The sequence below is a fragment of the Saimiri boliviensis genome, chromosome 6 (assembly GCF_048565385.1).
Source record: "Saimiri boliviensis isolate mSaiBol1 chromosome 6, mSaiBol1.pri, whole genome shotgun sequence".
NCBI classification, from domain to species: domain Eukaryota; kingdom Metazoa; phylum Chordata; class Mammalia; order Primates; family Cebidae; genus Saimiri; species Saimiri boliviensis.
Window position 1 is genome coordinate 125,038,311 of NC_133454.1, and position 25,983 is coordinate 125,064,293.

At 59.2% G+C, this 25,983-nt stretch overlaps 3 protein-coding genes across 9 annotated transcripts; all 3 read left to right on the top strand.

Annotated features, from left to right (window-relative positions):
- Positions 1-1,945: 1,945 nt before the first annotated feature.
- On the top strand, positions 1,946-3,278 carry ZNRD2 (zinc ribbon domain containing 2). The gene is made up of 4 exons (XM_003937704.4): positions 1,946-2,026; positions 2,118-2,269; positions 2,399-2,483; positions 2,901-3,278. Exons 1-4 carry the CDS (start codon positions 2,008-2,010, stop codon positions 3,242-3,244), a joined length of 600 nt encoding a protein of 199 aa, XP_003937753.3. The 5' UTR covers positions 1,946-2,007; the 3' UTR covers positions 3,245-3,278.
- Positions 3,279-3,375: 97 nt separating this feature from the next.
- On the top strand, positions 3,376-5,692 carry FAM89B (family with sequence similarity 89 member B). Its single transcript, XM_003938014.4, has 2 exons — positions 3,376-4,469; positions 4,871-5,692. The coding sequence occupies exons 1-2, from the start codon at positions 4,179-4,181 to the stop codon at positions 5,147-5,149; spliced, it is 570 nt and encodes a 189-aa protein (XP_003938063.2). The 5' UTR covers positions 3,376-4,178; the 3' UTR covers positions 5,150-5,692.
- A 1,882-nt stretch (positions 5,693-7,574) lies between these two features.
- On the top strand, positions 7,575-25,959 carry EHBP1L1 (EH domain binding protein 1 like 1). 7 transcript variants are annotated; one of them, XM_074401716.1, is made up of 21 exons: positions 7,575-7,966; positions 11,239-11,296; positions 11,501-11,596; positions 12,087-12,140; positions 12,232-12,410; positions 12,489-12,631; positions 13,079-13,114; positions 13,210-13,278; positions 13,363-13,525; positions 13,693-14,479; positions 15,926-16,099; positions 16,575-16,732; positions 16,820-16,868; positions 17,293-17,925; positions 22,294-22,363; positions 22,483-22,538; positions 22,636-22,759; positions 23,036-23,135; positions 25,156-25,229; positions 25,332-25,446; positions 25,549-25,959. In XM_074401716.1, exons 1-21 carry the CDS (start codon positions 7,863-7,865, stop codon positions 25,646-25,648), a joined length of 3,342 nt encoding a protein of 1,113 aa, XP_074257817.1. In that variant the 5' UTR covers positions 7,575-7,862; the 3' UTR covers positions 25,649-25,959. The 7 variants fall into 7 exon arrangements, with proteins under 7 accessions (XP_074257817.1, XP_074257814.1, XP_010346620.2 ...); XM_074401713.1 differs by having other exon boundaries at positions 13,693-16,099; XM_010348318.3 differs by lacking the exon at positions 15,926-16,099.
- Positions 25,960-25,983: the final 24 nt, after the last annotated feature.

Sequence of the window (25,983 nt, forward strand, 5' to 3'; positions counted from 1 at the left end):
GGCTGGTAGATGGAGATGTGAACGAGGCACAGGGCTCTCTAGGTGAGCAGGAGGCAGCAAAAATGACACTTCCAGGGGGTCTACGTGGGAGGAAGATGGGGCCAGGAGGAGGGCACTTCAGGTCAGATTGAGGGAGCATCTGCCATCCTGAGGAGACTGCTGATGTAATTATGAAAGTCCATGTCCTAGCTCTTTTAACCCCTGGTGTACAACCTCGAGCCCCTGCAGACTGCACATATGAGGACCCCTGCCTGCCCTGTCTGGCTTCTCTGAACCTAATAAAGGAGAGGATGCATATGGAAAAAGAATATAGAACAGAGAGAGAGAAAAAAAGCACCAAGGTCCATGTTCAGAGAGCCCTGGTAATTTTAACTTGCAACTCACCCGAGAAGAACTTAATGGTTGCAAGAGTATGTAAGAAGCCCCCACCTGACCCTGCCCAGCACGCAGCACCCAAGGGAGGCTGGAACCTGAATGCGCGTGCCCAGTACAGCGCTATTCAGTCCGCAGGCTTTTTGAGGGTTTCAACGTCAAAGAAAGGTCGGCTTCAGCAATTGAATTGAATACAGCAATGTATTCAAATAACTTCCCACATCCCCATCCCAAAGTAACAAGGGTTTTGACCATTTTAATCTTTGACAAACTTATGCATATGACAGTTCAGTGTTATTTTAATTTGCATATCACTAATAGTTAATAAATCTGAGCATCTTTTGAAACGTTACTGACCATCTAAATTTTATCTTCCAAAATTGCCTATTCATATCCTTTGCTCATCGTCCATTGAGTTGTCTTCTAAACAAATTATAAAAGCTATTTCCATATTATAGATACAAATTTGTTGTATCTGGCGTCTCTGTTACATATTTTCATCTTCTGAATTTTCGGTAGACTATTACGTTATCTTTTGCGACATAAATTTTAACTTTCATATAGCCAAATTCTTTTCTTCTTTGTCTAGTTTCTAGATTTATTGTTTAATTAATAGGGTCCCTTAGAGGATGGTTCCTACAAAAAATAAATAAATAAATAAAAAATGAAGGCCGGGCGCGGTGGCTCAAGCCTGTAATCCCAGCACTTTGGGAGGCCGAGGCGGGTGGATCACAAGGTCGAGAGATCGAGACCATCCTGGTCAACATGGTGAAACCCCGTCTCTACTAAAGATACAAAAAATTAGCTGGGCATGGTGGCACGTGCCTGTAATCCCAGCTACTCAGGAGGCTGAGGCAGGAGAATTGCCTGAACCCAGGAGGCGGAGGTTGCGGTGAGCCGAGATCGTGCCATTGCACTCCAGCCTGGGTAACAAGGGCGAAACTCCGTCTCAAAAAAAAAAATAAATAAAAAATAAAAAAATAAAAAAATAAAAAATGAAAGGTCGGCTTCGGGGCAAGACCTTGCCTCAGTCCCAGGCCTCGGGAGGCAGCGGGGAGACAGACTGGGACACCGAGCATGCACACGGGGAGGGGTCTTGAAACAGGCGGAAAGCGACAATGCTCCCCCCCGGGCCGGGTTTGCCAGGCGAAGTGAGAAGCACAGAGGCCTGAGGAAGCTCCAAGCGCGCGCAAAGGGCCGGTCGCTGTGATGACTGGGGTGGTGACGGTTGTTGTGAGGACGCTGCTGCCCCGCCTGTGCCGAAAGAGAAACCCCAGGGGAGGCGGAGGCCAGCGAGGACCGGCGGTCCCCTTCATTCACGACGGACAGAAAGGGCGACCCCCCCAAAGCCACTTCCAGATCTTGAGACCGGAGCAGAGTTACCACAGAGACGCCCGTCCCGAGGCCCCGCGCGTCGGAAGTTTCAGTCCCCTGGATTCTGGCTGACGAAGCGTCCCCAAGGCCTGTTCTCCGCAGCAGCCGACCCGCCCCACTCCGGACACAGCGAGGTCTGGGGACCACGCCGACGCGTCATTTCCGTCGTGATCCGCGGCCGCTATGGAAGGGGCGGAGCCGCAGCGGAGGGCGCTCCGCTTAGACGTCATTTCCGGGGAGCCCAGCGGCGGCCACGGCAACATGGCCCTGAACGGCGCTGGTGAGGACTTGGGCGTCAGGGGCTTGTGGCTACGGGTACGGGAGGCAGCCCCCTGCGGCAAGATCCCAGTCTCTGTGCCTCTCTTCCCCAGAAGTCGACGACTTCTCCTGGGAACCCCCAACTGAGGCGGAGACGAAGGTGCTGCAGGCGCGACGGGAGCGGCAAGATCGCATCTCCCGGCTCATGGGCGACTATCTGCTGCGCGGTTACCGCATGCTGGGCGAGACGTGCGCGGACTGCGGGGTGAGGCGAGACCCCGGAGAGTGACAGGGGATGGGGCCGCGGGCCAGGCCATTCAGCCCTTCCTCGGCCCTCCGCTCTGGACCTCATCGCCGCGTCTCATTCAGGCGCCTTGTGCCTTTTGGTCCGTAGACGATCCTCCTCCAAGACAAACAGCGGAAAATCTACTGCGTTGCTTGTCAAGAACTCGACTCAGACGTGGATAAAGATAATCCCGGTGAGGGTAAAAAATAATCCGGGCGAGATGCGGGGTGTATGATTAGCGGAGAAGCGTGATGAGTGGTGATAGAGGCCCGAGAACACTAGGCCTGGGAGGTGACAGTGGAGTCTCTGGGTGGGGCAGAGGTAAAATGTTTTCTCCTTTAGGCTCTAAAGAGGACCATTCACTCAGTAAGAGTAGCAAGCTCCTTCTGTGTGCCAGCCACTGCGCGAGAGTCTGAGCTCAGTCAGAACCAGTACTGATGGAGAGTTGAAGCTAGGGCCGAAATGTGATACATAGTAGAAAGTGGATAAGTTGCCTTGTAGAGGGACAGGGAAAACACCTCAAGCACAGAAAGAGCAGAGCAGAAAAGGCGATGGCTCAGGGCTGAGGTGGGCCAGGCATCCTGACCATTCTACTCACTTCTCTTTTTAGCTCTGAATGCCCAGGCTGCCCTCTCCCAAGCTCGGGAGCACCAGCTGGCCTCAGCCTCAGAGGTCCCCTTGGGCTCTCGACCTGCGCCCCAGCCCCCAGTACCTCGCCCGGAGCACTGTGAGGGAGCTGCAGCAGGGCTCAAGGCGGCCCAGGGACCACCCCCTCCTGCTGTGCCTCCAAATGCAGATGTCATGGCCTGCACACAGACAGCCCTCTTGCAGAAGCTGACCTGGGCCTCTGCTGAACTGGGCGCTAGCACCTCCCTGGAGACTAGCATCCAGCTGTGTGGCCTTATCCGGGCGTGTGCGGAGGCCCTGCGCAGCTTGCAGCAGCTGCAGCACTGATAGTAGCCCCTGAGAAAAACCCTCTAGAAAAACAGCTGTTCCTCTGTGTGGTTTGTTCTTTTCCTGGTTCTGAGTGTGCATGCCCGCCCCAGCTCCACTCAGTTTTTTCGACTTTTGGCCTCTCACCTCTCCACTGCCTGCTCTCCTTGACGCCCTGAGATGAGTTGAGCCTGTTTCTGCTCAGTTTCCCCAGTCAGGATGAGGGATTAGCCAGAGGACTATGTGACGCCCCTTTTCTCAGGAAGAGGACATAGCCTTTTCAAAGGGCTGGACCCTACCTTTGTCTCTGGCAGCACCTCTGCAACCTCTTCCGCCATCCGGTGCCCATTCCCCACCTGGAAGTGAGATTTTGGGTTCCAATTCTCTTGATAGATTCCTCTCCTTCCCCTGAGCATTCTGACCCTATCACCCTATCCCAGCCATGCCCACCCCAGGTACTCAGACACCGACCGACAGGAGTTTGTGGTGACCCCAGCGTCAGGGGGCACGTTAGGCACCAAGTGTGGACTTGCCGGTCTCCTGACTCCACTGTTAGATCATTTTCCTTGGGAGGGTAATGGGCCGAACTCGGGGTCGGGGGGTGGGCCGGGGCGCGGCAGGGAGACGAGGCAGCAAAAAGAACCGCGAAGGAGCCACGCCTGCCCCTTTTGGCCTTTCCCCGCTTCCGCCTCCCTTTTCCATCTCCTCTTGGGTGGGTACCCCGCTGCCTTTCCTCGGCTTTGCGCGACGTGGTCCCACAGCTGTTGCCTTTTTAAGAGAGGCCCGGCCCATGCGGAGGGGGTGGGGCAGAGGCGGAGTCTGAGGAGCTTGGGAAGGAACAATGCGCGGCCTGCGGGCGGCGGCTGGGCTCCAGCTGGGCCGCGGGGTGCGGGGCCTGCGGGCGGCGGCCCGGGCAGAGCGTTGAAAGGAAGAAGGTGGCATCGCCGGCCCGGCCATGAACGGGCTGCCCTCGGCCGAGGCGTCAAGCGGCGCGGGCTGCGCCCTGGCCGGGCTTCCACCGCTGCCGCGCGGCCTCAGCGGCCTCCTTAACGCCAGCGGGGGCTCGTGGCGGGAGCTGGAGCGCATCTACAGCCAGCGCAGCCGCATCCACGACGAGCTGAGCCGCGCCGCCCGCGCCCCGGACGGGCCCCGCCACGCCGCCGGCGCCGCCAACGCGGGACCCGCAGCCGGCCCTCGTCGTCCTGTCAACCTCGACTCGGCACTGGCCGCGCTGCGCAAGGAGATGGTGAGTGGGTGGGCGCTGGACCAGCGGGGCGAGGGGCTGCCGCGGAGCGCAGAAACGCAGACGGGCTGCCTGGGTCTCAGAGAACTTGCAGGCACCGGTTGGGTTCCAAGGGTTATGGTAACGATAATTAGTGATAGTTACCAATTATGGCAATAGTTACCCTATATTATCAGACGTTTTGCTGATGTTACTTCATTTCATCCTGCTAAATGCATGATAACCCGATTTTTTTAGGTGAGGGTCAGGACTTGCCTAAAGTTGCACAGCTTGCAGGTGGTGCCTGATGTCCACAAAAACTTTGTTTAGGAAGGTGCTGGGAAGATGGGCCCACGATTCCAGGGTATGGGGCTGGGCTGGGGTGGCCTGGACCCCAACTCCAGCCCACCCTCAGTTGTCTGCAGGTGGGGCTGCGGCAGTTGGACATGTCCCTGTTGTGCCAGCTGTGGGGCCTGTACGAATCAATCCAGGACTACAAACACCTGTGCCAAGACCTGAGCTTCTGCCAGGACCTGTCATCATCCCTCCATTCGGACAGCTCCTACCCACCTGATGCGGGCCTGTCTGACGACGATGAGCCTCCTGATGCCAGCCTGCCCCCTGACCCACCACCCCTCACTGTGCCCCAGACGCACAATGCCCGTGACCAGTGGCTTCAGGATGCCTTTCACATCAGCCTCTGAAGAGCTGGGGGGCAGGTGGGCATGCACCCATGCAAAAGGCTCAGAAACCCCCTCGGCAAGCCCTCAGACTGCAGAGCGTGCACCTCCCCACACCGCCTCACCTCACAGGAGGGCCAGGCATGTATCCCTCAGAGGCGAAACTGCCAAACCCCTTCTCCTGTCTTGGGTTGGCTGGCACTGGGGCGGGCACCTAGAGTACAGCCTCTGCCCATGGCACTGGGCCTCCACTTCTTCCACATATGTGCATCCCCAGCTTGGCCAACCCTCAGCCTTGCGGTGGGGCCCAAAGCATCTTCCCCTCTCCTTGGCGCCTCTGGGATTGGGATGAGTGCCTGACTCCCATCTCCTCACCTTTTGTTGCTATCGGCAGCTGCTGGCTCAGGGGCATCCCACCTCCGGGCTCCGGGTTCCTCTGTCCTGGAAGGGCTCCAGGACCCGTCCCTACACCCACCCACGGCCAGAAGGGCCAAGGCCCCATGCTGGATATTTATATTTAGGGGCCGGCCTCCTGGGCGCGTAGATAAATAAATACTCTCAGCGTCACTGTGCTCTGTCTGGCTGGCTCTGGGGCGAGAAGACCGCGGTGTTTTTGGCAGATGCGGCCCCGCACTCTGCCGCCAGGTGGCGCCCGAGACCCCCTCCCTCCGCGAGTGAAGGCCCTGCCGTCCTGCCCGGGCGGGGCTGGGGGCGCTCTGGCTGGCTGAGCCTGGCTCCGCCGCTGAGTGACTGCGGTCGAGTCACTTCCCCTCTCGCCGGGGCCTTGCAGCGCCCCGCCCCGCCCCCTCGGGGTTCGCTTCGGACTTTCCCTGCCGGCAGGGAAGAAGGAGCCGCCCACCTTGAGGAGGGAAACTTTCCACCCCGCGCGGGGCGGGGTCGGGGCGGCGCAGGAAATGGGTGGCTGGAGTCTGCGAGGCAAGGGGCCCCGGGTGGGGGGGGGGGCGGGGAGGCGCCTTCTGGGATGGCCTAGAAGCTCAGGCCCTGCAGATGGAAGGGAGGGGCAGCGACACAGACGAAGGAGAGTGAAGTCTCGGCACCACGGGCCTTCCCGGAGGCCAAGGCATGAGACTCCGCCGCGGTGGAGGGTGATTGGGGTCCCAGGCACCCTTAATCCCCGCTCAGACTATGAAGATCGCCGGCTCTCCGCACAGCACTAGCGGCCTTTACAGTTGTCTGTAAAAGGTTTTTATTAGGAAATCGAGGACTCACACAGCGGAGACTGGGAACCAAACTTAGGTGTCAGGCCCACCGGAAAAAGCCTGCACGTTCAGAGACGGTGGGTACTCAGCCCCTCGCGCGTGCACACTGCACCCCACAACCTCCTGAAAAGAGGTGAAGCCGCACACCGAGGCGTGCGGACGAGCAGTGCATCCCCGCGCCCTGCTGCAGACTTGCCTCCTGGAGACACAGCCCAGCTGCAGTCCTGGCCCGCAGACATCCCTTTAAACCGAGTAGCAGTTGCGCACGGGGCTTCTGTCCATCCACACCTTGCAGAGCAGCGGAGAGGCAGCAAACACCTGTTGCCCCAGGGCAGCTGACACCTGCGGAGGCTCATTACTACTAGGGGAGAGTGAGTAGGAGATAAGGGCTCTAATCTAGGGGTTCACAGATCCGCTAACGCCCCAGGCAGGCTTTCCCGGGGAGAAAGAGTAAACATACACACAAAAACGACAGGTTTTCCCATCCATGATAGCTCATCCCTTTTAATGAGGCATGGCAAAATCAGCCAACTCCCCGCTAAATGCTTTCTGAGGTTTCATCCACTCAGTGATTCCATAAAAGGCCGATCTATAATTATCCCCATTTAACAGACGTTGAAACTGAGGCTCAGAGGGTTGGCGCTTTGCCCATGGTCACACTTGATTGGAGGTCAGTTGTGAATCTCCAGCTGCTCGTCGGGGGTTGGGATTATCTTCCCACTTGACAGCAGAGTCAGGTTCTGAGATTGCGGGAGGGGTACCCCCCCACACACACAGGTATGGCCACCGAGGTTAGTCCTGACTCTACACCTTTCTGCTCTGGTTAAGACGTGGGTGGCTGCACCCTGGAGTTGAGGAGAGCTGGTCCTCGTCCAGGTTCACAGTATGACTCTGAGCAAGTCCCTTCCCCTTTCTGGGTCTCAGTTTTCCTAGGCGGTGAAATGGGGCCAGCAATGCATACCTCCCAGGGCCGCGAGCAGGAAGGGAGGCGGCCCAGGCAGCTCTCTCTAGGGTGGCACCAAGTTGCCGGTTGCCCTCTCTCCGGGCCCAAGCGTCCCTCACCCGGCCAGCGGGGTCCACGCAGCCTCTGCGAGCAGCAAGCCGGCGCTGCGGTCAGGCGACACCCCCTCCACGCCCCCGCTCCCGCTCACACTCCCGGGTCACGACAAGAGGCCCCGGAAGCCGGGTCGCCCCGCCCCCACGCTCCTACCCCGGCCCCCGCCCCGCGCCGAAGCCCCGCCCGCCTTCCGACGGGGGTGCGGCTCCAGGAAACGGCGCGCTCGAAGCTCTGCGCTCCGCCACCCGACGCGCTCCAGACGACCCCGCCGACTCAGCCAGACCATCCGACGGGCCCCAGCGGCGGCAGCGGAGAGCGCGATCCCGGGTTGGAGCCTGGGACACCTCAGCACGGACGGGGCGGGCAGCGCAGACAGGCCATGGGGACCCGGGCCAGACCAGCGGAGGCGGGCCAGCGGGAGTCCCGGGCCTGAGAAGTGGGCAGCGGGGCAGCGGTGGCCATGACCTCGGTGTGGAAGCGCCTGCAGCGCGTGGGCAAGCGGGCAGCCAAGTTCCAGTTCGTGGCCTGTTACCACGAGCTGGTGTTGGAGTGCACCAAGAAATGGTGAGTGGCAGAAGGCCCGGGGTGGGTGGGGGGCCTTCTCCCTCCACCGCCTGGGACCCCATCCGGCCTTTGAACCTGAGAGGACTCTGCCCCCAAGCGCAGTGACCAAATGGGCCCCCACCTCAGCTTGGGCCCTGGTTCCATTCCCAGACTTGGAGATTCAGAAGCCCTTGCAACTTATGGGACCCCTGGAGTTGGGGGTATGGGCAGCCGTCCCTGCCTGGGGGTCAGGACTTTCAGGCCTGAGAGTCTGCCTGTGTCCACTCCCTCTGCTGTGGTCAGGGCTGCAGGAGGGAGGCCGCATGTCTTCTGCCAAAAGGGTGGTTCAGGGTGGCATGGAAAAGGGAGCACGTTTTGAGGTCTGCAGGTGGCCAGGGCTGGGACAGAAACCTCCCTGACCTTAGTCCCCCCACAACAGAGATGTTGCCCCTCCTCCCCTGCCATCTTGAGCCAGAAGAACCCCTCCAACTCCCGCCTCTTCAGCCAGAGTGTTGGGAGGCTGGAAACATCTCCACAATGTCCTTAAAAGGGGAAACTGAGAGCTGGGAGGAATGAGGAGGGAGGCGGGGGGCGGCTTAAAGGGGCCTGAGGACCTAGGAGTTGTGGGTCCAGGAGGAGAGGGCTGCAGAGGGCACAGTGGCTGGGTCAGGGGCGATGCACTTGAGGGTGCAGGCCCCAGCCTGGACTGCCAACAGACTCAGGGGCATCTCATTCACATGCCCCCACCCACAGCTGCTCAGGCCCCTGCGTCACACCCTAAATATACGTGCTCGCTGGTGTCAGCTTCCCTTGGCTGGATTAGGGCACAGCTGTGGGGGCCTCACCCGCCAGGCGGGGCTAAATTTAGGCTCCCCAGGGGAAGGGCTGGGGCAGGAAGGGACCATGGGGTCCAGGGGGAGGGGAGTGAGCAGGAGGCTGGGGTCCCTTGGGCAGCTGCCATATCCGTGGCCGTGCCTACACTGGGCCTGCTAGAGGGCTGTTCGCTCCATTCAGCAGAGTGCCAGAGAGCTTGGGGGCTGGCACTTGAACTCTGGCCTCTGGCTCCTGCTCCAGCATCCTGAGGGAGGCCAGGGAAATGCTGGGCACGGCAGGCTGAGGGTGCCCGCAGTGTCAAGGCAGCTGAGTCACAGGCGGCTGTGGGTAGGGCCTCCTGGGCTGCTTAGCCTGGAGCCCAGGCCAGGAAGCCGCCCCTGCCCAGGTCGCAGCTTCCCAGGAGGGCGTTCCCAGCCTGAGTCAGGCTGCCCAGCCAAGCCCCGCCTTCCCTAGGCACCCCCTGTCCGCTTCCCCTTTCTGGGAAGGCCCCTTGTTCCCTTGCTCTGCCACTGCCGGCAGTTTGGGCTTGCGGAAGGGAACTTGGCTCTGGGCTGGAGGGCTCTAGGCTCAGCGGTATAACCTTATTTGGCTCCAAACCTCTCTGGGCTTCAGAATCCTCAGGGTTAACAGAAAGCCAGTTATCCTGGCTTGGCTCCCAGAGGAGCAGTGAGCTGGGCAAACCCGAGCATCTGGCGTGGGGCTGGGTACAGGCAAGGCAAGCTCGTGTGCTGCCCTCGGCCCCATTGTTCCCTCAAGCATCACCTCTCCTGGGCAGCAGTTGAACATCTAACCCAAAGGGGCTCTCTGACCCCAGGCCCAGCTGTGAGAGTGCACTCAGTGTCTGGGAATGGGCCCTATGCCGCTGGCCCTCTCCTCTTGCTTTGCCTCTGCCTCCCCATATCTCTGCCTCTTTTCTGTGTCTGCCCTGGCATATACTGTTCAGCTTAGATGTCACCCCCTGGAAGTTTTTCCTGATTGCCCCGCAGGCTCCATTGTCATCATCTTGCTGCAAAGCTGATCCTCCTTGGGACCCCTGGGCCCAGCAAAGGGCTGGACATGGTGGGTGAGGGGTGACGGTGTTGGTTAATGGCAAGCTGACCCTCTGCTGCCTCTCTGGCCTCACCCCCAACTCTATGACCTCATCCTCCAGCCACAGACCCTTGGACTTGCCATTCCCTCTTTCTCCAGATCCTCACAGCCCATCCCCCATCACTCATGTCTCTGCTGACACCCAACCTCAAGGAGACCCCCAAGGGGCTCCCTCACATCACCCTGTTCGCTTGTTAATGTATTTTCCTTCTTTTTTTTTTTTTTTTTTTTTTGAGACGGAGTTTCGATCTTGTTACCCAGGCTGGAGTGCAATGGCGTGATCTCGGCTCACCGCAACCTCCGCCTCCTGGGCTCAGGCAATTCTCCTGCCTCAGCCTCCTAAGTAGCTGGGATTACAGGCATGTGCCACCACGCCCAGCTAACTTTTTGTATTTTTAGTAGAGACGGGGTTTCACCTTGTTGACCAGGATGGTCTCGATCTCTCGACCTCGTGATCCACCCGCCTCGGCCTCCCAAAGTGCTGGGATTACAGGCTTGAGCCACCGCGCCCGGCGTATTTTCCTTCTTGACTGGTAGTCTGCCCCTACCTCCAGTGTCCTCCCTGGAAAGTTCTTGCCTCTCCTTTGCCCTGCTCTGTCCCCAAAACTGGGCTGGGTTTACGGTGGGCACTCCACAAACATCTGTGCACGAATGGATTTCTTTTTTTTTTTTTTTTGAGGCAGAGTTTTACTCTCGTTACCCAGGCTGGAGTGCAATGGCGCGATCTCGGCTCACCGCAACCTCCGCCTCCTGGGTTCAGGCAATTCTCCTGCCTCAGCCTCCTGAGTAGCTGGGATTACAGACACGCGCCACCATGCCCAGCTAATTTTTTGTATTTTTAGTAGAGACGGGGTTTCACCATGTCGACCAGGATGGTCTCAATCTCTTGACCTCGTGATCCACCCGCCTCGGCTTCCCAAAGTGCTGGGATTATAGGCGTGAGCCACCGCGCCCGGCCGAATGGATTTCTTTTAACCCTGTCTTTGTCTCTTTCTGTGTCGGAGTCTGCGTGTGTGTGCGATGCTCCAGTGCGCATCTGTGTCTGGCGTCTCTTGCCGCGTCCCTGTGTTTCTCTGTGTCCGTCTCTGTGTGTGCCTGTCCCTGTCTCTCTTGTTGTCTGTCCTCATAGTCAGTGCCTGCCCACACTGTCTGGGCCTTTGCCCTTCTGCTCCGGCCCCACCCTGCCTCAGCAGCTCCACCCTGCACCCTGTGGCCCCAGATAAGGGGCTGCCCAGGCCCTCTCCTGGAGGGAGGGGGAGGTGGGCAGAAGGAAGACCCTGAGGGAGCTAGGGGAGGAGGAGGAAGAGGAGATGGGGAGGCAGGTAGGCCTGACTAAGCAGCCCACTCCCTTCCCCCCCCCACTCCCCCAGGCAGCCGGATAAGCTAGTGGTGGTATGGACCCGGCGGAACCGACGCATCTGCTCCAAGGTGGGGAAGGATGGCAACTGGGGGTCCAGATTAGGGATGTGGGCCAAGGGGAGGCAGAAGGCGGCTGATGGGGGAGTGGAGTCAGGTTCAAGTTCAGATCAGAATCCACAGAGGGGAGAGGAAGATGGTGTCAAGGTTGGTGATGGGGGTGGGGGTGAGAGGAAAGAATTAAGATGGGGTGAGGACTTAGATGGCCCCTTGTAGGCCCACAGCTGGCAGCCGGGCATCCAGAACCCATACCGGGGCACCGTGGTGTGGATGGTACCCGAGAATGTGGACATCTCCGTGACCCTCTACAGGGTAAGTCTCTAGCCCCCCAGCATGGATGACAATGGGCAGGCATTTTCAACCCAGGCAGTCAACAGGGTCTCCTGGTAAGTTGTTCATCCAGATAGAATAGGATGTGGGGGGTGAGGCCAAGAACTGGGGGGACCTGCTCAGCCTGACTGGCCCAGGAGGCCTCCCTGCAGAAGGCAGCATTTACTCAACACATGCAGCATGAGAGGCAGCTGGGACCAGAACCGGGGCATTCCAGGAGGAGGTAGCAGCATGTGTAAAAGCTACCACTTCATGCCTGTAATCCGAGCTACTTGGGAGGCTGAGGCATGAGAATCACTGTTGCAGTGAGCCAAGCACCACTGCACTTCAGCTTGGGTGACAGAGCAAGACTCCATCTCAAAAAAAAAAAAAAAAAAAAAGACACCGTCAAGCACCTCCTGAGCCGGCGCAGGCCCTCCTCCCTTTGCTGCCGCCCCAGCAGCCCTGTTCTCACCGGCACCCTTCTTCCCAGGACCCTCACGTGGACCAGTATGAGGCCAAAGAGTGGACATTTGTTATTGAAAATGTGAGTGTCTGGAGTGGGCTCGGGTCTGGAATCTTGGGGACCCTGGGACAGCACCAATGCCCCTTTCCCTTGTCTCCCCTCTGGCCCACAGGAGTCTAAGGGGCAGCGGAAGGTGCTGGCAACAGCTGAAGTGAACCTGGCCCACCATGCAGGGCCCGTGCCCGCCCAGGTCCCACTGAGGCTGCGGCTGAAGCCCAAGTCGGTGAAGGTGGTGCACGCTGAGCTGAGCCTCACTCTCTCAGGGGTGCTGCTGCGGGAGGGCCGTGCCACGTGAGTGCCCACCTGCCCTCCTTGACCCTGGCCTGTGACCTCTGACCCCCACCCTCACCTATGACCCCTGCCCCCTAGGGATGATGACATGCAGAGTCTCGCAAGCCTCATGAGTGTGAAGCCTAGTGATGTGGGCAACTTGGATGACTTTGCTGAGAGTGATGAAGACGAGGCTCATGGCCCAGGAGCCCCCGAGGCCCGGGCTCGAATCCCCCAGCCAGGTGGGCTCACAGCCTGCTGCAGATCAGGACTGCCAAGACCTGGGGAGGGAGGGTTACCTGGGCCATGAGCCACTTGTTACACCCGCCCTGTGAAGGGAACTCATTACTGCTCAGGCAGTCCCAGCCAGCCCAGCAGCCTCGATTGTCTCAACCTGGCTGCCGGTCCCACGGTGGCCTCGGTCTTCAGCCGAGTCCTAGAGGATGGGTTCCCAATGCCTCCCTGGGCTCCTGGGTCATCTCCTCATTCCCACATGGTGCTTGCCAGGCCCGTACCTGACCCAGGACAGTGGGTCAGAAGCCCGGCTCCTGATCGCTCACCACCAGCCCTCCTGGGCCAGCAGGGGCTTCGTCATCCCTCCCCGCTGCTTGTCCAGGCTTTTTCTCTGTCTGCTATTGTGGTTCTCTCTCTCTTTCTCTCCACATCTATGGGCCTGTCTCTTCTCGCAGGCCGGGGCGGTGCCCTGAGGCTGGGGCGTTTCCCAGGTAGGCCCTGCACTCTAGTTGGGGGGAGGGGGTCAGGCCTGCAGGGCCCTGCCCTCGGCTAACTCTGCCCTTCTCCCCGCTCCTACCACCCCCAGATCCCTCTCGAGAGCTGAAGACGCTTTGCGAGGAGGAGGAGGAAGGCCGAGGACGAGCCCGGCGGGCAGGTGAGGCCCAGGCTAGGGCTGGGGGTAGGGACTGGACCCCAGGTCACCAGGGCCAGGCCTCAGCAACCCCCACTTCCTCTTCAGTTGCCAGCCCTTCTAGTGCTGAGGACACCAGCTCAGTCCCTGTGAGTGCTCCTGCACCCCCAGCCAGAGCCTCCCGAGGCCAGGGGTCAGAACGAGCTACTGAAGCCGGGGGCCAGGTGGGCCCTGAGGCCCCAAGGCCCCCGGAAACCTCAGCAGAGATGAGGTGAGCTTTGGAACCAGCCCCACCCCCCATTGCCCCCTGATAGGAGCTGCATCCCTCACCCAGTACCAACCTGCCTCTCCAGGGCCCCAGCAGTCTGAAGGGTGGGGGATGGTGCTGAGAACTGGGGGCAAGTGAGCCCCCAACATCCCCTCCTGCTCTCTTCTCAGGTCTTCAAGGCAACCAGGCCAGGACACGGCCCCCACCCCAGCCCCTCGGCTCCGGAAAGGCTCTGATGCCCTCCGGCCCTCAGTTCCCCAAGGGGAGGATGAGGTCCCCAAAGCCTCAGGGGCTCCCCCAGCAGGATTGGGCTCTGCCAGGGAGACCCAGGCCCAGGCACGCCCTCAGGAAGGGACAGAAGCCCGTGGGGCTAGGCTGGGCCCAGGCATTGAGGAGAATGGCTCTAGAGAGCCTTTTGGAGGGCAGAGACTCAAGGTTGAAGAGACGGGTACTGGAGACAGGCCAGAGGCCAGTGGGAGGGACACTGAGGCCAGTCGGGGGGACACCAAGGCCAGTGGTGTGGACAGTGAGCCCGGGGCAGGAGGCAGAGAGGTCAACACTAAGAGGGCAGGAGTCAGAGCCAGGGAGGCTACAGAGAGTTCAGCTGTTTGTCAAGGGGATGCTGAGCAGAGGTTAAAGGTGGGACATGTGGACACTAAGGGACCAGAGGCAACAGGGGCGATGCCTGAGGCAAGATGCAGGGGGACCCCCGAGGCTCCTCCAAGGGGCTCTCAGGAGAGGGTAGGAGTCAGGACTAGGGATGAGGCTCCCTCAGGCCTGAGCCCGCCCCTAGTGGAGACTGCAGGGCACTCTGGGCATCTTGGTGACCTCCAGGGGGCCAGGGTTGCTGCAGGCCAGGAGAAAGAGGGTGCAGACGTGAGGGGCGGAGCCCCTGGTATTGAGGGGACAGGCCTGGAGCAGGGCCCCTCTGTTGAAGCAACAAGCACCGGGCCACAGGTGAGCAGCTGGCAGCGGGTCCTGTTATCAGCTACCCAGGGGGCGATATCCAGGGGTCTGGGGGCCTGGGAGGCAGAAGCTGGGGGTTCAGGGGTCCTGAAAACAGAGACTGAGGTGGTAGGGTTGGAGGTGCCGAGAACCCAGGAGAAAGAAGTCGGGGGGTCGGGGTTCCCAGAGACAAGGACACTAGAGATTGAGATATTGGGGGCCTTGGAGACAGAAGCAGCAAGATCAAGGGTCCTGGAGTTGGAAGTTGCGGGGACAGCACAGTGTGAGGGACTGGAGACACAGGAAACCCAGGTGGCGGTCACAGAGGCCCCAGGGACAGAGACTGGGGTGGCAGAATCTGAGGTATTGGGGACCCAGAAAACAGAGGCTGGGGGTTCAGGAGTTATGGGGACAAGAACTAGGATAGCAGAAACTGAGGTACTGGGGACCCACGAGATATCTGGGGATTCAGGGACACTGAGGCTGGAAGGTAAGATAGCAGAATCTGAGATGCAGGGGGCCCAGGAGACAGAGGAGGAAGATTCTAGGGTACCAGAGACAGAGGCTGAGGGGACAGAGACTAAAACATTAGGGACCCAGGAGATAACAGCTAGGAGTTCAGGGGTCCCAGAGACAGAAGCTGAGATAGCAGAGTCTGAGATATTGGTAGCCCATGAGATAGAGATGGAGCTTTTGGGGGTCTCGGGGATAGAGACTGGGGCAGCAGAAGCTGTGATATTGAGGACCCAAGAGATACCATCTGGGGATTCAGGAGTCCCAGGGATAGAAGCTGATATAACAGGGATCCAGGCTACAGAGGTGGGGGGTTCAGAAGTTCCAGGAGTAGAGACTGGGACAGCAGAAGCTGTGATATTGGGGACCCAAGAGATAGCATCTAGGGGTTCAGGGGTCCCAGGGTTAGAATCTGAGGTCGCTGGGACCCAGAAGATGGAGGTGGGGGCGTCAGGGATCTCTGGGCCAGAATCTGAGGTAGGTGGGGCCCAGGAGACAGAGGTGGGGGCGTCAGGGATCTCTGGGCCAGAATCTGAGGTAGGTGGGGCCCAGGAGACGGAGGTGGAGGGTTCAGGTATCTCAGGGCCAGAGGCTGGAATGGCAGAGGCCGGAGTACTGATGACCCAACAGACAGAAATTATAGTTCCAGAGGCTCAGAAGGAAGAGGTTCAGGCTTTAGGGGGCCAGGAAGCAGAGACGGGAGTTGGGAGTGCTCTCAACTCTGGGGCCTTCAAGACCCCAGTCACTCAGCCAAGAGTTGTCAGATCCCAGGAAACAAAAGCAGAGATTTCAGGACTACAAGGGTCAGAGAGTGAAGTTCTGAGAGTCCAGGAGGCAGAGGCTGAGATTTGGGAGATGTCAGAGGCCAAATCTGGGGCTTGGGAGGCCCAGGAGGCAGAGATGGCGGTTTTAGAGCCTCCGGAGAATAAATCTGGTATTTTTGAGGCCCAGGAAGCAGAGGCTGGGGTCGTAGGAAACCAGAAGGGGAAAGAAGCTGAGGGAAGCCTCGCAGAGGCCAGCCTGGCTGAAGCACAGGTGGCCAGTGGGGCAGGGGCTGGGGTGCCCAGGGCCTCTTCCCCAGAGAAGGCTGAAGAGGACAGGAGGCTGCCGGGCAGCCAGGTAGGGATGGGGGCCGCCGAGGGCCCAGTCTGTTGCTTCCCACTAACCTGGGGCTGAGCGAACGGCGGCTCTGCATGGACCCACCTGGTGGGCTGGGATCGGGTGGGGTGGGGGGCTCAGCTTGAAGGAGCCCCCTCATCCCCTCCTCTCTAAGGATGCCCTGGCTGTCCTACCCCATCTTCCCTGGGCCGCATGGAGCTGGATACCTCTAAGCTGATTTTCTGGGCTGACCTTGAGGTGTGGCTGCTGGTGACCTCCGATCTTGTCTGGGGGCCACTGACCTTTTAGGTGATCTTGGCAGATAACCCTGGATCTGGAAACCCTTTTGCCTGGCCCCAAGGCTTTGGCCAGTGTCTCTGGTGACCCGTGCAAGCTCAGAGATGGGGCTGTTTTGTGCCAGGCATGAGCCTCCCCAAGGGGCAGAGGGCACAGGACCCATTTATACATTCCCTAAGCCCCCCCACTGTGTCCCCAGGCACCACGTACCCTGGTTAGCTCCAGCCAGTCCCTGCTGGAGTGGTGCCAGGAAGTGACCGCTGGCTATCGTGGGGTCCGCATCACCAACTTCACCACATCCTGGCGAAACGGATTGGCCTTCTGTGCCATCCTGCACAGATTCTACCCAGACAAGATGTGAGCTGCCAGAGGGGTGGGAACGAATGGGGGAGCCATCAGAGAGGGCAGCATGGATCCAGCCTCTGACCAATGCTCTCTCTGCAGTGACTATGCCTCCCTAGACCCACTCAACATCAAGCAGAACAACAAGCAGGTGAGATGGGGTGGGGGGCCTGCCTGGAGGGAAGGAGGGTCTAGAGAGCCAGGCTTTCAGCCTCAGATTTGGAGAAGGTGGACTGCGGGTCCCCAGCTGTCGCTTGTAGAAATTTGCCATTTTTTACCTTTTTGGTCATTAAATTGTTTGCTTTCCTTAGTTTCGTTTGTTTGTTTTAAAGCGTTTTATCTCTCTTAGATGGTTTTTGCAAAACCACCCCTTGGTAACTGGGTGGACAGCGTGCAGTTGCTAAGCAACGCGAGGGCGGGCCCTGTTGCTAGATTTCCCTCGCTAGGACGGGGCGGTGTTGGTCGGCGAAGTCCGGCGAGCCAGTACCTGGGACCCCTCCGCGGCGTGGCACCGCAGTGTTGCCAGGTGCTGCAGGCCACCGCCGCCGCTGACCCTGAGCGCACCCTTCCCCCAGGCCTTCGATGGCTTCGCGGCCCTGGGCGTGTCGCGGCTGCTGGAGCCCGCGGACATGGTGCTACTGTCGGTGCCCGACAAGCTGATCGTCATGACGTACCTGTGCCAGATCCGCGCCTTCTGCACCGGGCAGGAGCTGCAGCTGGTGCAGCTGGAGGGCGGCGGCGGCGCCGGCAGGTACCGCGTGGGCAGCGCCCAGCCCAGCCCGCCCGAAGATCTGGACGCCGGAGGCCTGGCGCAGCGGCTGCGCGAGCACGGGGTCGAGGCGCCCCAGGAGGCTGTGGACCGCGCGGACGGGGCGGCCCCGGGGGCGGCCTCCAGGAACGCGGATGCAGGCCGCGCCTCCAAGGACAGTGGGGCCGAGGCCGCCCGACAGGCGCGACCCACGGAGGTCCCGGCAGAGGGGTTGGTGAACGGGGCGGGGGCACCGGGCGGCGGCGGCGTGAGGCTGCGACGGTCCTCGGTCAACGGGGAGGCCGGGCCTGTGCCCCCGCCCCGCGCGCACGGCTCCTTCTCCCACGTGCGCGATGCAGACCTACTCAAGAAGAGGCGCTCGCGGCTGCGGAACAGCAGCTCCTTCTCGGTGGACGATCCGGACGGGGGAGCCGCAGGAGCTGCGGGAGCTGCGGCTGCGGTGAGTGTCCGGGCTCCTCCTGTCCTCTCCTGCCATAGTGCGGGGCCCCAGGAAGCCGGGCAGAAAATGGGCGGGTCCCCAAGGACGGACCTGGGGTGGGGATGATGGTTTCAGAGCCTGGGGGTGCTCGGATCGACCCGGGAGGGGCTATCTGATCAAAGGGACCCTAGTGCTGTGGATGAGTCCTCTGGTGTGGTGGTGAGCTCCCAGTTAGGGGATGCACTGCAGCCAAGACCCGCCCGGCGGGGTCCAGGGCTTTGCTGTCAGCCTGGGATAAGTGCTGGAGTTTTTAGTGCTTGGCACTTGGTATGGGGAACCACAGGCTACAGTAGGAGGTTCCCAGAGGATCCACGTTCTTGGCACTCACCTCAGTGCTTGGTGGGCTGGAAGGTGGGTTTGGGCATTTCTTTCCCTGCAGGTGGCTCATTGTTAACCAGCAGCCACCTTGCCCCATAAGCTGGGTACACACTGTCTGTACTCAAGGGGGACTCTCTAGGATTCGGGCGTGCATCTTTTTTTTTCTTTTCTTTTCTTTTTTTTTTTGAGCTGGAGTCTTGCTCTGTCACCCAGGCTGGAGTGCAATGGCATGATCTCTGCTCACTACAGCCTCCGCCTCCCAGGTTCAAGTGATTCTCCTGTCTCCGCTTCCCAAGTAGCTGGAATTACAGGCACCCACCACTGCACCAGGCTAATTTTTGTATTTGTAGTAGAGACAAGATTTCACCATCTTGGCCAGGCTGGTTTCAAACTCCTGACCTCGTGATCCACCCATTGGGCATGCACCTTTAACCCCAGATGCTGGAGACCAGTCTCCTCTTTTCTTATAATGGAAGGCTGGAGATGGGAGATCCTGAGGGCCCGTGTCCCTGTTGTCATCCCCTGTGGGTCGAAGGTAATCTCCCAGAGTGTCATGTCACTCTGCTGAAGGGGACATGGTCCCCGAAAGAGCAGGAATTTGCTCAGGGACCCACAGCAGCCAGATTCCAGGACACAGACTTTCCAGCTGGGGTCCCACCACTGCCCCATCCTGCCTGCCTACCAAGGGACACCTCTGCCAGGCTACTGCAAACCTTCAGCTGTCCAGGAAAGACCCCTGCATTTGAAGGAAAGGAGGGAATTCATTGGGCAAGCCTTTCTGGAAGAAGCCACCATTTGAGCTAGGTTGATAAGATGGCCAGGTTTTTCCCAGGTGACAAATGAGGTGGGTTCTCAAATGGTGGGAACTGCATTATCGAAAACGTGGCAGCAGGAAAGTTGAGGTCTCGTTTAGGGAACTGCCAGCCATCTCCCAGAAGCTCCAGAAGCAGTGATGAGGCCAGGCCAAGAGCTGGAGTCCTAGGTGTAGAGTCAGAGGCACCGCGTTGAGCCTGTGAGTGAGAGACAGTGGGCACAGGTGACGGCCACCTGTAGATGCGATATGCAGGATTCAGGAGGACGAGGACAGCCTTGGCCCATCTGTTGGCCTCTGGCCACAGCCTCATTAATGTGTGGCAGTGGCTCTTTAAATCTTAAAGGGAAGGTGCCAACTTATGCCCCTCTGGGCCCAAGTTGCAGCATCTGGTCTTTCCAAGTCAGGCCCTCCCCTATCTTGTCTCACAGGAGATATCTGACCCATGGGGCAGGAGGGGACTCCTCATTGGCCACCCCCATCCCTCATGCCCATTGTGTGTACTGGGAGGTGGTCGGGCTTGGCCCTGCCCTTGGGAGCTCCCAGAGTCCTGGGCTTCCTGGAGGAGGGACCAGGCATGAGAATATTGAAAGAGGAATTTGAGGCCAGGCACAGTAGCTCACGCCTGTAATCCCAGCACTTTGGGAGGCTGAGGCCGGCGGATCACCTGAAGTCAAGATCAGCCTGACCAACATGGAGAAACCCCGTCTCTACTAAAAATACAAAATTAGCCGGGCGTGGTGGGGCATGCCTGTAATCCTCCGCTACTCTCGAGGCTGAGGCAGGAGAATCGCTTGAACCTGGGAGGCAGAGGTTGCATTGAGCTGAGACTATACCATTGCATTCCAGCCTGGGCGACAGAATGAGACTGTCTCGAAAAACAAAAAAACACACACACAAAAGGGGAATTTGAGTTAGACATGAGGAAACACTGGAATTCTCACAAGGTCTGGCATGAGGAAGCTGAGGCTGGATTTCTCCACTCTGCTGCCTCTGCCGGTCCCATCAGCTCAGTACCCTCTATGTGCCTGGCCTGCCCATGGGCTCTTTACAGTGTGTATGAAAGCCTTTTGCAAGGTGGCATTGAGGCCCCCTGAAGGTTGCTGTCAAAAAAAGGGAGCTTTGTGTTCCTTAGATTCCTCTCTCGAAGCCCTGCAGCTCCCAAGTCACACAGGGCCAGGCTTTCCCTCATTTCACATACCAGGACACAAACGAAGGCCCCATGGGTGTGACGGGCCTGAGGCACACAGCAAGTTGGTGGCCAAGCTTGGGAACAAACTTTTGGGTTAGACAACCCTGGGCCCTGGACCAGACCCCTTAGGAGCATCATCTCTGCCCCTGTTGCCTCATCTGTGAAGTGGGAGGGTCATGTCCCTGCCTCACAGGGATGTTGGGAGGATTCAGTGAGTGAATGTGCATGGAGTGCCTAGTACAGAAGCTCTTGGTAGATATTTGCTGTTATTAGTCAATGTGGCCTGAGTGTATTCTCTGGGCCTGGCCCTGATAAGGGGGAGAGAAACCAGCAGCTGTGATGGGGTGAGTTGGGGCTGGAGCTGTGATGGGGAGGCCATGGGAGGAGTATCTGCCCAGGCTGGGGATCAGAGGAGGTTTGGGAGTATAGAAGTCAGGGAGGGAGGCGGGAAGAGTGTAGGGGCCCTGGTAGGGGGGCCTCTGGAGGAGGCAGGGCTGGGCTGGGTCTTGGAGGTTGTGTTGGTATTGGGTAGCCCAAGATGGAGGCTGAGTCCAGGCTGAGAAAGCTATTTTGGGAACTGAAAGTCGGTCACTGTGGCCAGGGGGCGGTGTCTAGGCGTGGCTCAGGGTGGTAGGAGCTTTGAGGCTGGAGCCACCAACAGGCTTTGATGTGAGGGGGTGGCGGGGCTGAGGAGAGGTGTGAAAAAGGCCACCCGGTTTCAGCTTGAGTCAGCAGGCAGGCCGTGCTGGTGGCTGGTGGGGAAACTGAAACTGCCCCAGACCAGGGAGGATGGCCCCTGAGCCAGGGATGTCCAGGGCTGCCTCTCAGAGAGGTGCAGGTGGGGGTGGACACGGGAGGCTCAGCTGCTATCCCTGCCCCGTGACCCAGACACAGGTCAGATGACCCAGACACGGTGGGTGGGGGGGGGCAGGGCAGGAGCAGTTAAGAGGCCAGGCCATCAGCTGAGCTGAAAGTTGGGGACACCCTGGGCTGACGGTACCAGCAAGTCACTAGAGGCGGGCAGGCACATGGGGTCAGCCCTGCCCTTCCAGGCTAAAATTCAGAGATCCAGCCAGCCTGGCTTGTTGTGTGAGCATGCAGCAGCTGCTCCTCGGTGTGGGAACTGAAAAGGCAGCAGGGTACCTCCTTTTGGCCTGGAGGTGGAGATGCTGGCTCCAGAGGGTCCAGGTCTGGGGAACCCTGAGGAGGGAAAGGGAGGGAGTCTGGGTGGGGCCTCTGCAGGAGGCAGGCTGGGCTGGGTCACACGGATGGGGCCATATCAGGTCTGTGCAGGGTCCGCCCTGGCCAGAATGGAGAAGCCAGCACTAGGTGACAAAGGTGGCCTGAGGGAGCTCAGTAAAGAAGGAGCTAAGGCTGGGACCAGGGGCTTATTATAATCCCAGTACTTTGGGAGGCCAAGGCCGGTGGATCACCTGAGGTCAGGAGTTTGAGACCAGCCTGGCCAACATGGTGAAACCCTGTCTGTACTAAAAATACAAAAATTAGCTGGGCGTGGTGGTTGGTGCCCGTAATCCCAGCTACTTGGGAGGGTGAGGCAGGAGAATCCCCTGAACCTGGGAGGTGGAGGTTTCAGTGAGCCATGATCACACCACTGCAGTCCAGCCAGGGCAACAGAGCGAGACTCCGTCTCAAAAAAAAGGTGGGGAGGAGATGCCTGGGCTGGGCCCTTCACAGGTTCTCACCCTTCAAGGCCAGAGTTCAGCCCAGCCCCAGGAGGGGAACTGGGAGGTTTGGAGCCTGGGAGTGGATGGGCCCAGGCCCATAGGGCCAGGAAGGATGAAGACCATGACCTTTGCTTGAGGAGGCATTTTCCCTGGAAGGAGGTGGGACCGGAGGTGGGGGGGGGGTTCTGTACATGCAGGACTAGGGGTGGGCAGGGGTTGTGGTCAGGGACCCCTCCTCCCCTCTGTGTGAGTGGCCTTGGCTGGCCCCAGGCCCAGGCTGGCGGGAAACCCCTCCCAGCCCTCACTGGATCTTTCTTCCACAGGAAGGCCAGGCCCCTGACCCCAGCCCCGCCCTGGGCCCACCCACAGCTGCAGCCTCTCAACAGCCCCCTGGTGAGTAGCAGCAGTGGTGACCATCTCAGTTCAGGCTGCTCGCAAAGCCTGGCCTGGGGACTTTCTGGGGGTGGCTGGGTGGTGGTTAGGGGGTGCCTTATCATCATCTCTGTCTGCAGATAGGAGTCCCCCCTTGGAAGAGCCACCCCCAAGCCCAGGGGAGGAGGCTGGGCTGGTAAGGAGAGCTAAGTGGGAGGAGCTAATGGGTGGGCACCTCCTAGGCAGCGCCTGGGCTGAGTTCACCCTGTTCTCTGCCCTTTTTCCAACCCCAGCAACGGTTCCAGGACACAAGTCAGTATGTGTGTGCAGAGCTGCAGGCCCTGGAGCAGGAGCAGAGGCAGATAGATGGGCGGGCAGCTGAGGTGGAGACGCAGCTGAGGAGCCTCATGGAGTCAGGTGGTGCAGGCATCTGGGGGTTCCCTCCCCAACACATGCCACTACGTCTGCCCAGCCCTGTAGCTGTTCCTGACCCTGGGAGGAGCTGGGAGGAGGCACAGCTGGCGTCAGCATTCCCCTTTTACAAGCCAGGCATGCTGAGGCCTACAAGTGGCTTCCAGGAGGCACACAGTTCTGGGATGTCACAAAAGCAAACCCCCTTCCCCAACCCCCAGCTGCCCTGCTCTGACACTGGGGGCAGGTGGCAGGCCTGGTGACTGTCCCTACCCAATTCAGGTGCCAACAAGCTGCAGGAGGAGGTGCTGATCCAGGAGTGGTTCACCCTGGTCAACAAGAAGAACGCGCTCATCCGGAGGCAGGACCAACTGCAGCTGCTGTGAGTGCTGGCCCAGGGCTAGGAGAGCAGAGGGACTCTCAGCTATTTTGGTTAGGGCTGTTCACTGCTTTCTTCTTTCTACAGAGATCTTTTTGACAGATTATTCCTCCTCCATCTTATTGTTTTTATGCTATCCAATTTGCTGTTTAAAGTATAAAACTGGCCGGGTGTGGTGGCTCACGCCTGTAATTCAAGCACTTTGGAGGCCAAGGCGGGTGGATCACCTGAGGTTGGGAGTTCAAGACCAGCCTGACCAACATGGTGAAACCCCCATCTTTTTTTTTTTTTTTTTTTGAGACGGAGTTTCGCTCTTGTTACCCAGGCTGGAGTGCAATGGCGCGATCTCGGCTCACCGCAACCTCCGCCTCCTGGGTTCAGGCAATTCTCCTGCCTCAGCCTCCTGAGTAGCTGGGATTACAGGCATGCGCCACCATGCCCAGCTAATTTTTTGTATTTTTAGTAGAGACGGGGTTTCACCATGTTGACCAGGATGGTCTCGATCTCTTGACCTCGTGATCCACCTGCCTCGGCATCCCAAAGTGCTGGGATTACAGGCTTGAGCCACCGCGCCTGGCCGAAACCCCCATCTTTTAAAAAATTAAATAAATAAAGTATAAAACTAGGCTGGCTGTGGTGGTTCATGCCTGTAATTCCAGCACTTTCACGCAGATCACCTGAGGTCAGAAGTTTGAGACCAGCCTAATACAATGAAACCCCATCTCTACTAAAAATACAAAAGTTAGCTGGGTGGGGTGGCACGTGCCTGTAATCCCAGCTACTTGGGAGGCTGAGCTAGGAGAATCGCTTGAACCCAGGAGGCGGAGGTTGCAGTGAGCCAAGATCGTGCCATTGCACTCCAGCCTGGGCAACCAGCGTGAAACTTCGTCTCAAAAAAAAAAACAACAAAGTAAAACTGGCCAGGCACAATGGTTCACGCCTGTAATGCCAACACTTTAGGAGGTTGAGGAAAGCGGGTCACCTAAGGTTAGGAGTTCAAGACCAGCCTGGCCAACATGGTGAAACTTTGTCTCTACTAAAAATACAAAAATTAGCCGGTGTGGTGGCACGTGTCTGTAATCCCAGCAACTTGGTAGGCTGAGGCAGGAGAATCACTTGAACCCGGGAGGCAGAGGTTACAGTGAGCTGAGATCAGGCCATTACACTCCAGCCTGGGCAACAAAGTGAGACTCTGTCTAAAAATATAAAAATTAAAAAAAATTAATTTTAAAACTCTTAAGTTATAACTATTTTTACTAATAAGAAAACCAGGCTGGGCGCAGTGGCTCATGCCTGTAATCCCAGCACTTTGGGAGGCCAAGGCAGGCAGATCACCTGAGGTCGAGAGATCGAGACCATCTTGGCCAACATGGTGAAACCCCATCCCTACTAAAAATACAAAAAAATTAGCTGGGTGTGGTGGTGCATGCCTGTAGTCCCACCTACTCGGGAGGCTGAGGCAGGAGAATTGCTTTAACCCAGGAGGGGAAGATTGCAGTGAGCCAGGATCTCGCCACTGCACTACAGCCTAGGTGACAGTGCGAGACTCCATCTCAAAAAAGAAAAGAAAGAAAACCAAGGCCCAGAACAAAATGAGGCCCAGGAAGGTGAAGGCCAAATTCCTGTGTGACGCTGTTTCTTTACAGTAAGGAAAACAAGCCCAGAGGGGTATGATCTGGTTCCCCGTGGGGTCAGAAGCCACTCTGCGACACTGCCTTATCATCCTGCCAGGCGGAGGTGGCTTTGGCTCCCTTTTCAGTTTGTAATCCTTTTTCAGAATAACTGGAGCCCCATACTTCCTATTTATGAATACTGTTCATCCAAATAATCCCTCGAGGGTCCTCCTGGGGTGCGTGTGGGGCAACATAAACACCAGCAATTGGAGAAAGCAGTTCGAAGAAAAGAGAGAATGTGGTCAGCCCTGCCCTCTGTGAGAACTGCTGGGGAGGTGGGATGGGGCCAGAGCCCTGGGCACTCCCTCCCTGCGCCCCTTTTCCTGACCTGCTTACCCGCCACCTTCCAGCATCGAGGAGCAGGACTTGGAGCGCAGGTTCGAGCTGCTGAGCCGCGAGCTGCGGGCCATGCTGGCCATCGAAGGTGGGACCTGGGCCCAGGGGGCGGGAGGCAGGACATAGCCAGGGTAGAGGCGGCACAACGCCGGCCCCGCGGCTCCTGACGCTTTGCCGCTTCGGCCCTCAGACTGGCAGAAAACGTCTGCGCAGCAGCACCGAGAGCAGCTCCTGCTGGACGAGCTGGTGTCGCTGGTGAACCAGCGCGACGAGCTGGTCCGGAACCTGGACCACAAGGAGCGGATGTGAGTGGCGCTGGGAGTTGGGAGGGTCCAGGGCGCGCTCCTGCAGAGGGCTGGATGTGGACCCCGCCCAAGGCCGCGCTGACTCGAGCCCGTTCCCCGTAGCGCCTTGGAGGAGGACGAGCGCCTGGAGCGCGGCCTGGAGCAGCGGCGCCGCAAGCTGAGCCGGCAGCTGAGCCGGCGGGAACGTTGCGTGCTGAGCTGAGGCCGCCGGCCCGGGAGGCCCGTAGCTTCTCCAGCCCCCGGCGCCCGCCGCCGCCCCGGATGCTGTGCGTGTCCGCTAGGGGCCGCCGGCGCCCTTCCCGCGACAGGGCAGGGCGGATCGCCGGCCCGTGGCTTGGCGGCCGTCGTATTTATTTGTCGCCGAGTGTGTGTGCACGCTTGCGGCGGGGGCGGGCACCTCCCCGATGGCACGGCCCGGCCAGCAGCCCCGGGGAGGAGAGGGATGCCTGGGGGCTGCCGCCCTGCGCCGCCTCGCCCTCCTGTTCTCCAGAGCAGTAAAGTTGGACTAGGCTACCCCAGCGTCGGCCTTTTCTCCGC

Coding starts and splice junctions, on each gene's coding strand:
- FAM89B (XM_003938014.4), top strand. CDS start 4,179: ATGAACGGGCTGCCCTCGGCCGAGGCGTCAAGCGGCGCGGGCTGCGCC. Junction 4,470..4,870: donor CCGCGCTGCGCAAGGAGATG/GTGAGTGGGTGG, acceptor AGTTGTCTGCAG/GTGGGGCTGCGGCAGTTGGA.
- EHBP1L1 (XM_074401713.1), top strand. CDS start 7,863: ATGACCTCGGTGTGGAAGCGCCTGCAGCGCGTGGGCAAGCGGGCAGCC. Junction 12,141..12,231: donor GGACATTTGTTATTGAAAAT/GTGAGTGTCTGG, acceptor TCTGGCCCACAG/GAGTCTAAGGGGCAGCGGAA. Junction 17,926..22,293: donor CTGCGGGAGCTGCGGCTGCG/GTGAGTGTCCGG, acceptor TTTCTTCCACAG/GAAGGCCAGGCCCCTGACCC.
- ZNRD2 (XM_003937704.4), top strand. Junction 2,270..2,398: donor AGACGTGCGCGGACTGCGGG/GTGAGGCGAGAC, acceptor TTTGGTCCGTAG/ACGATCCTCCTCCAAGACAA. Junction 2,484..2,900: donor CGTGGATAAAGATAATCCCG/GTGAGGGTAAAA, acceptor TTCTCTTTTTAG/CTCTGAATGCCCAGGCTGCC.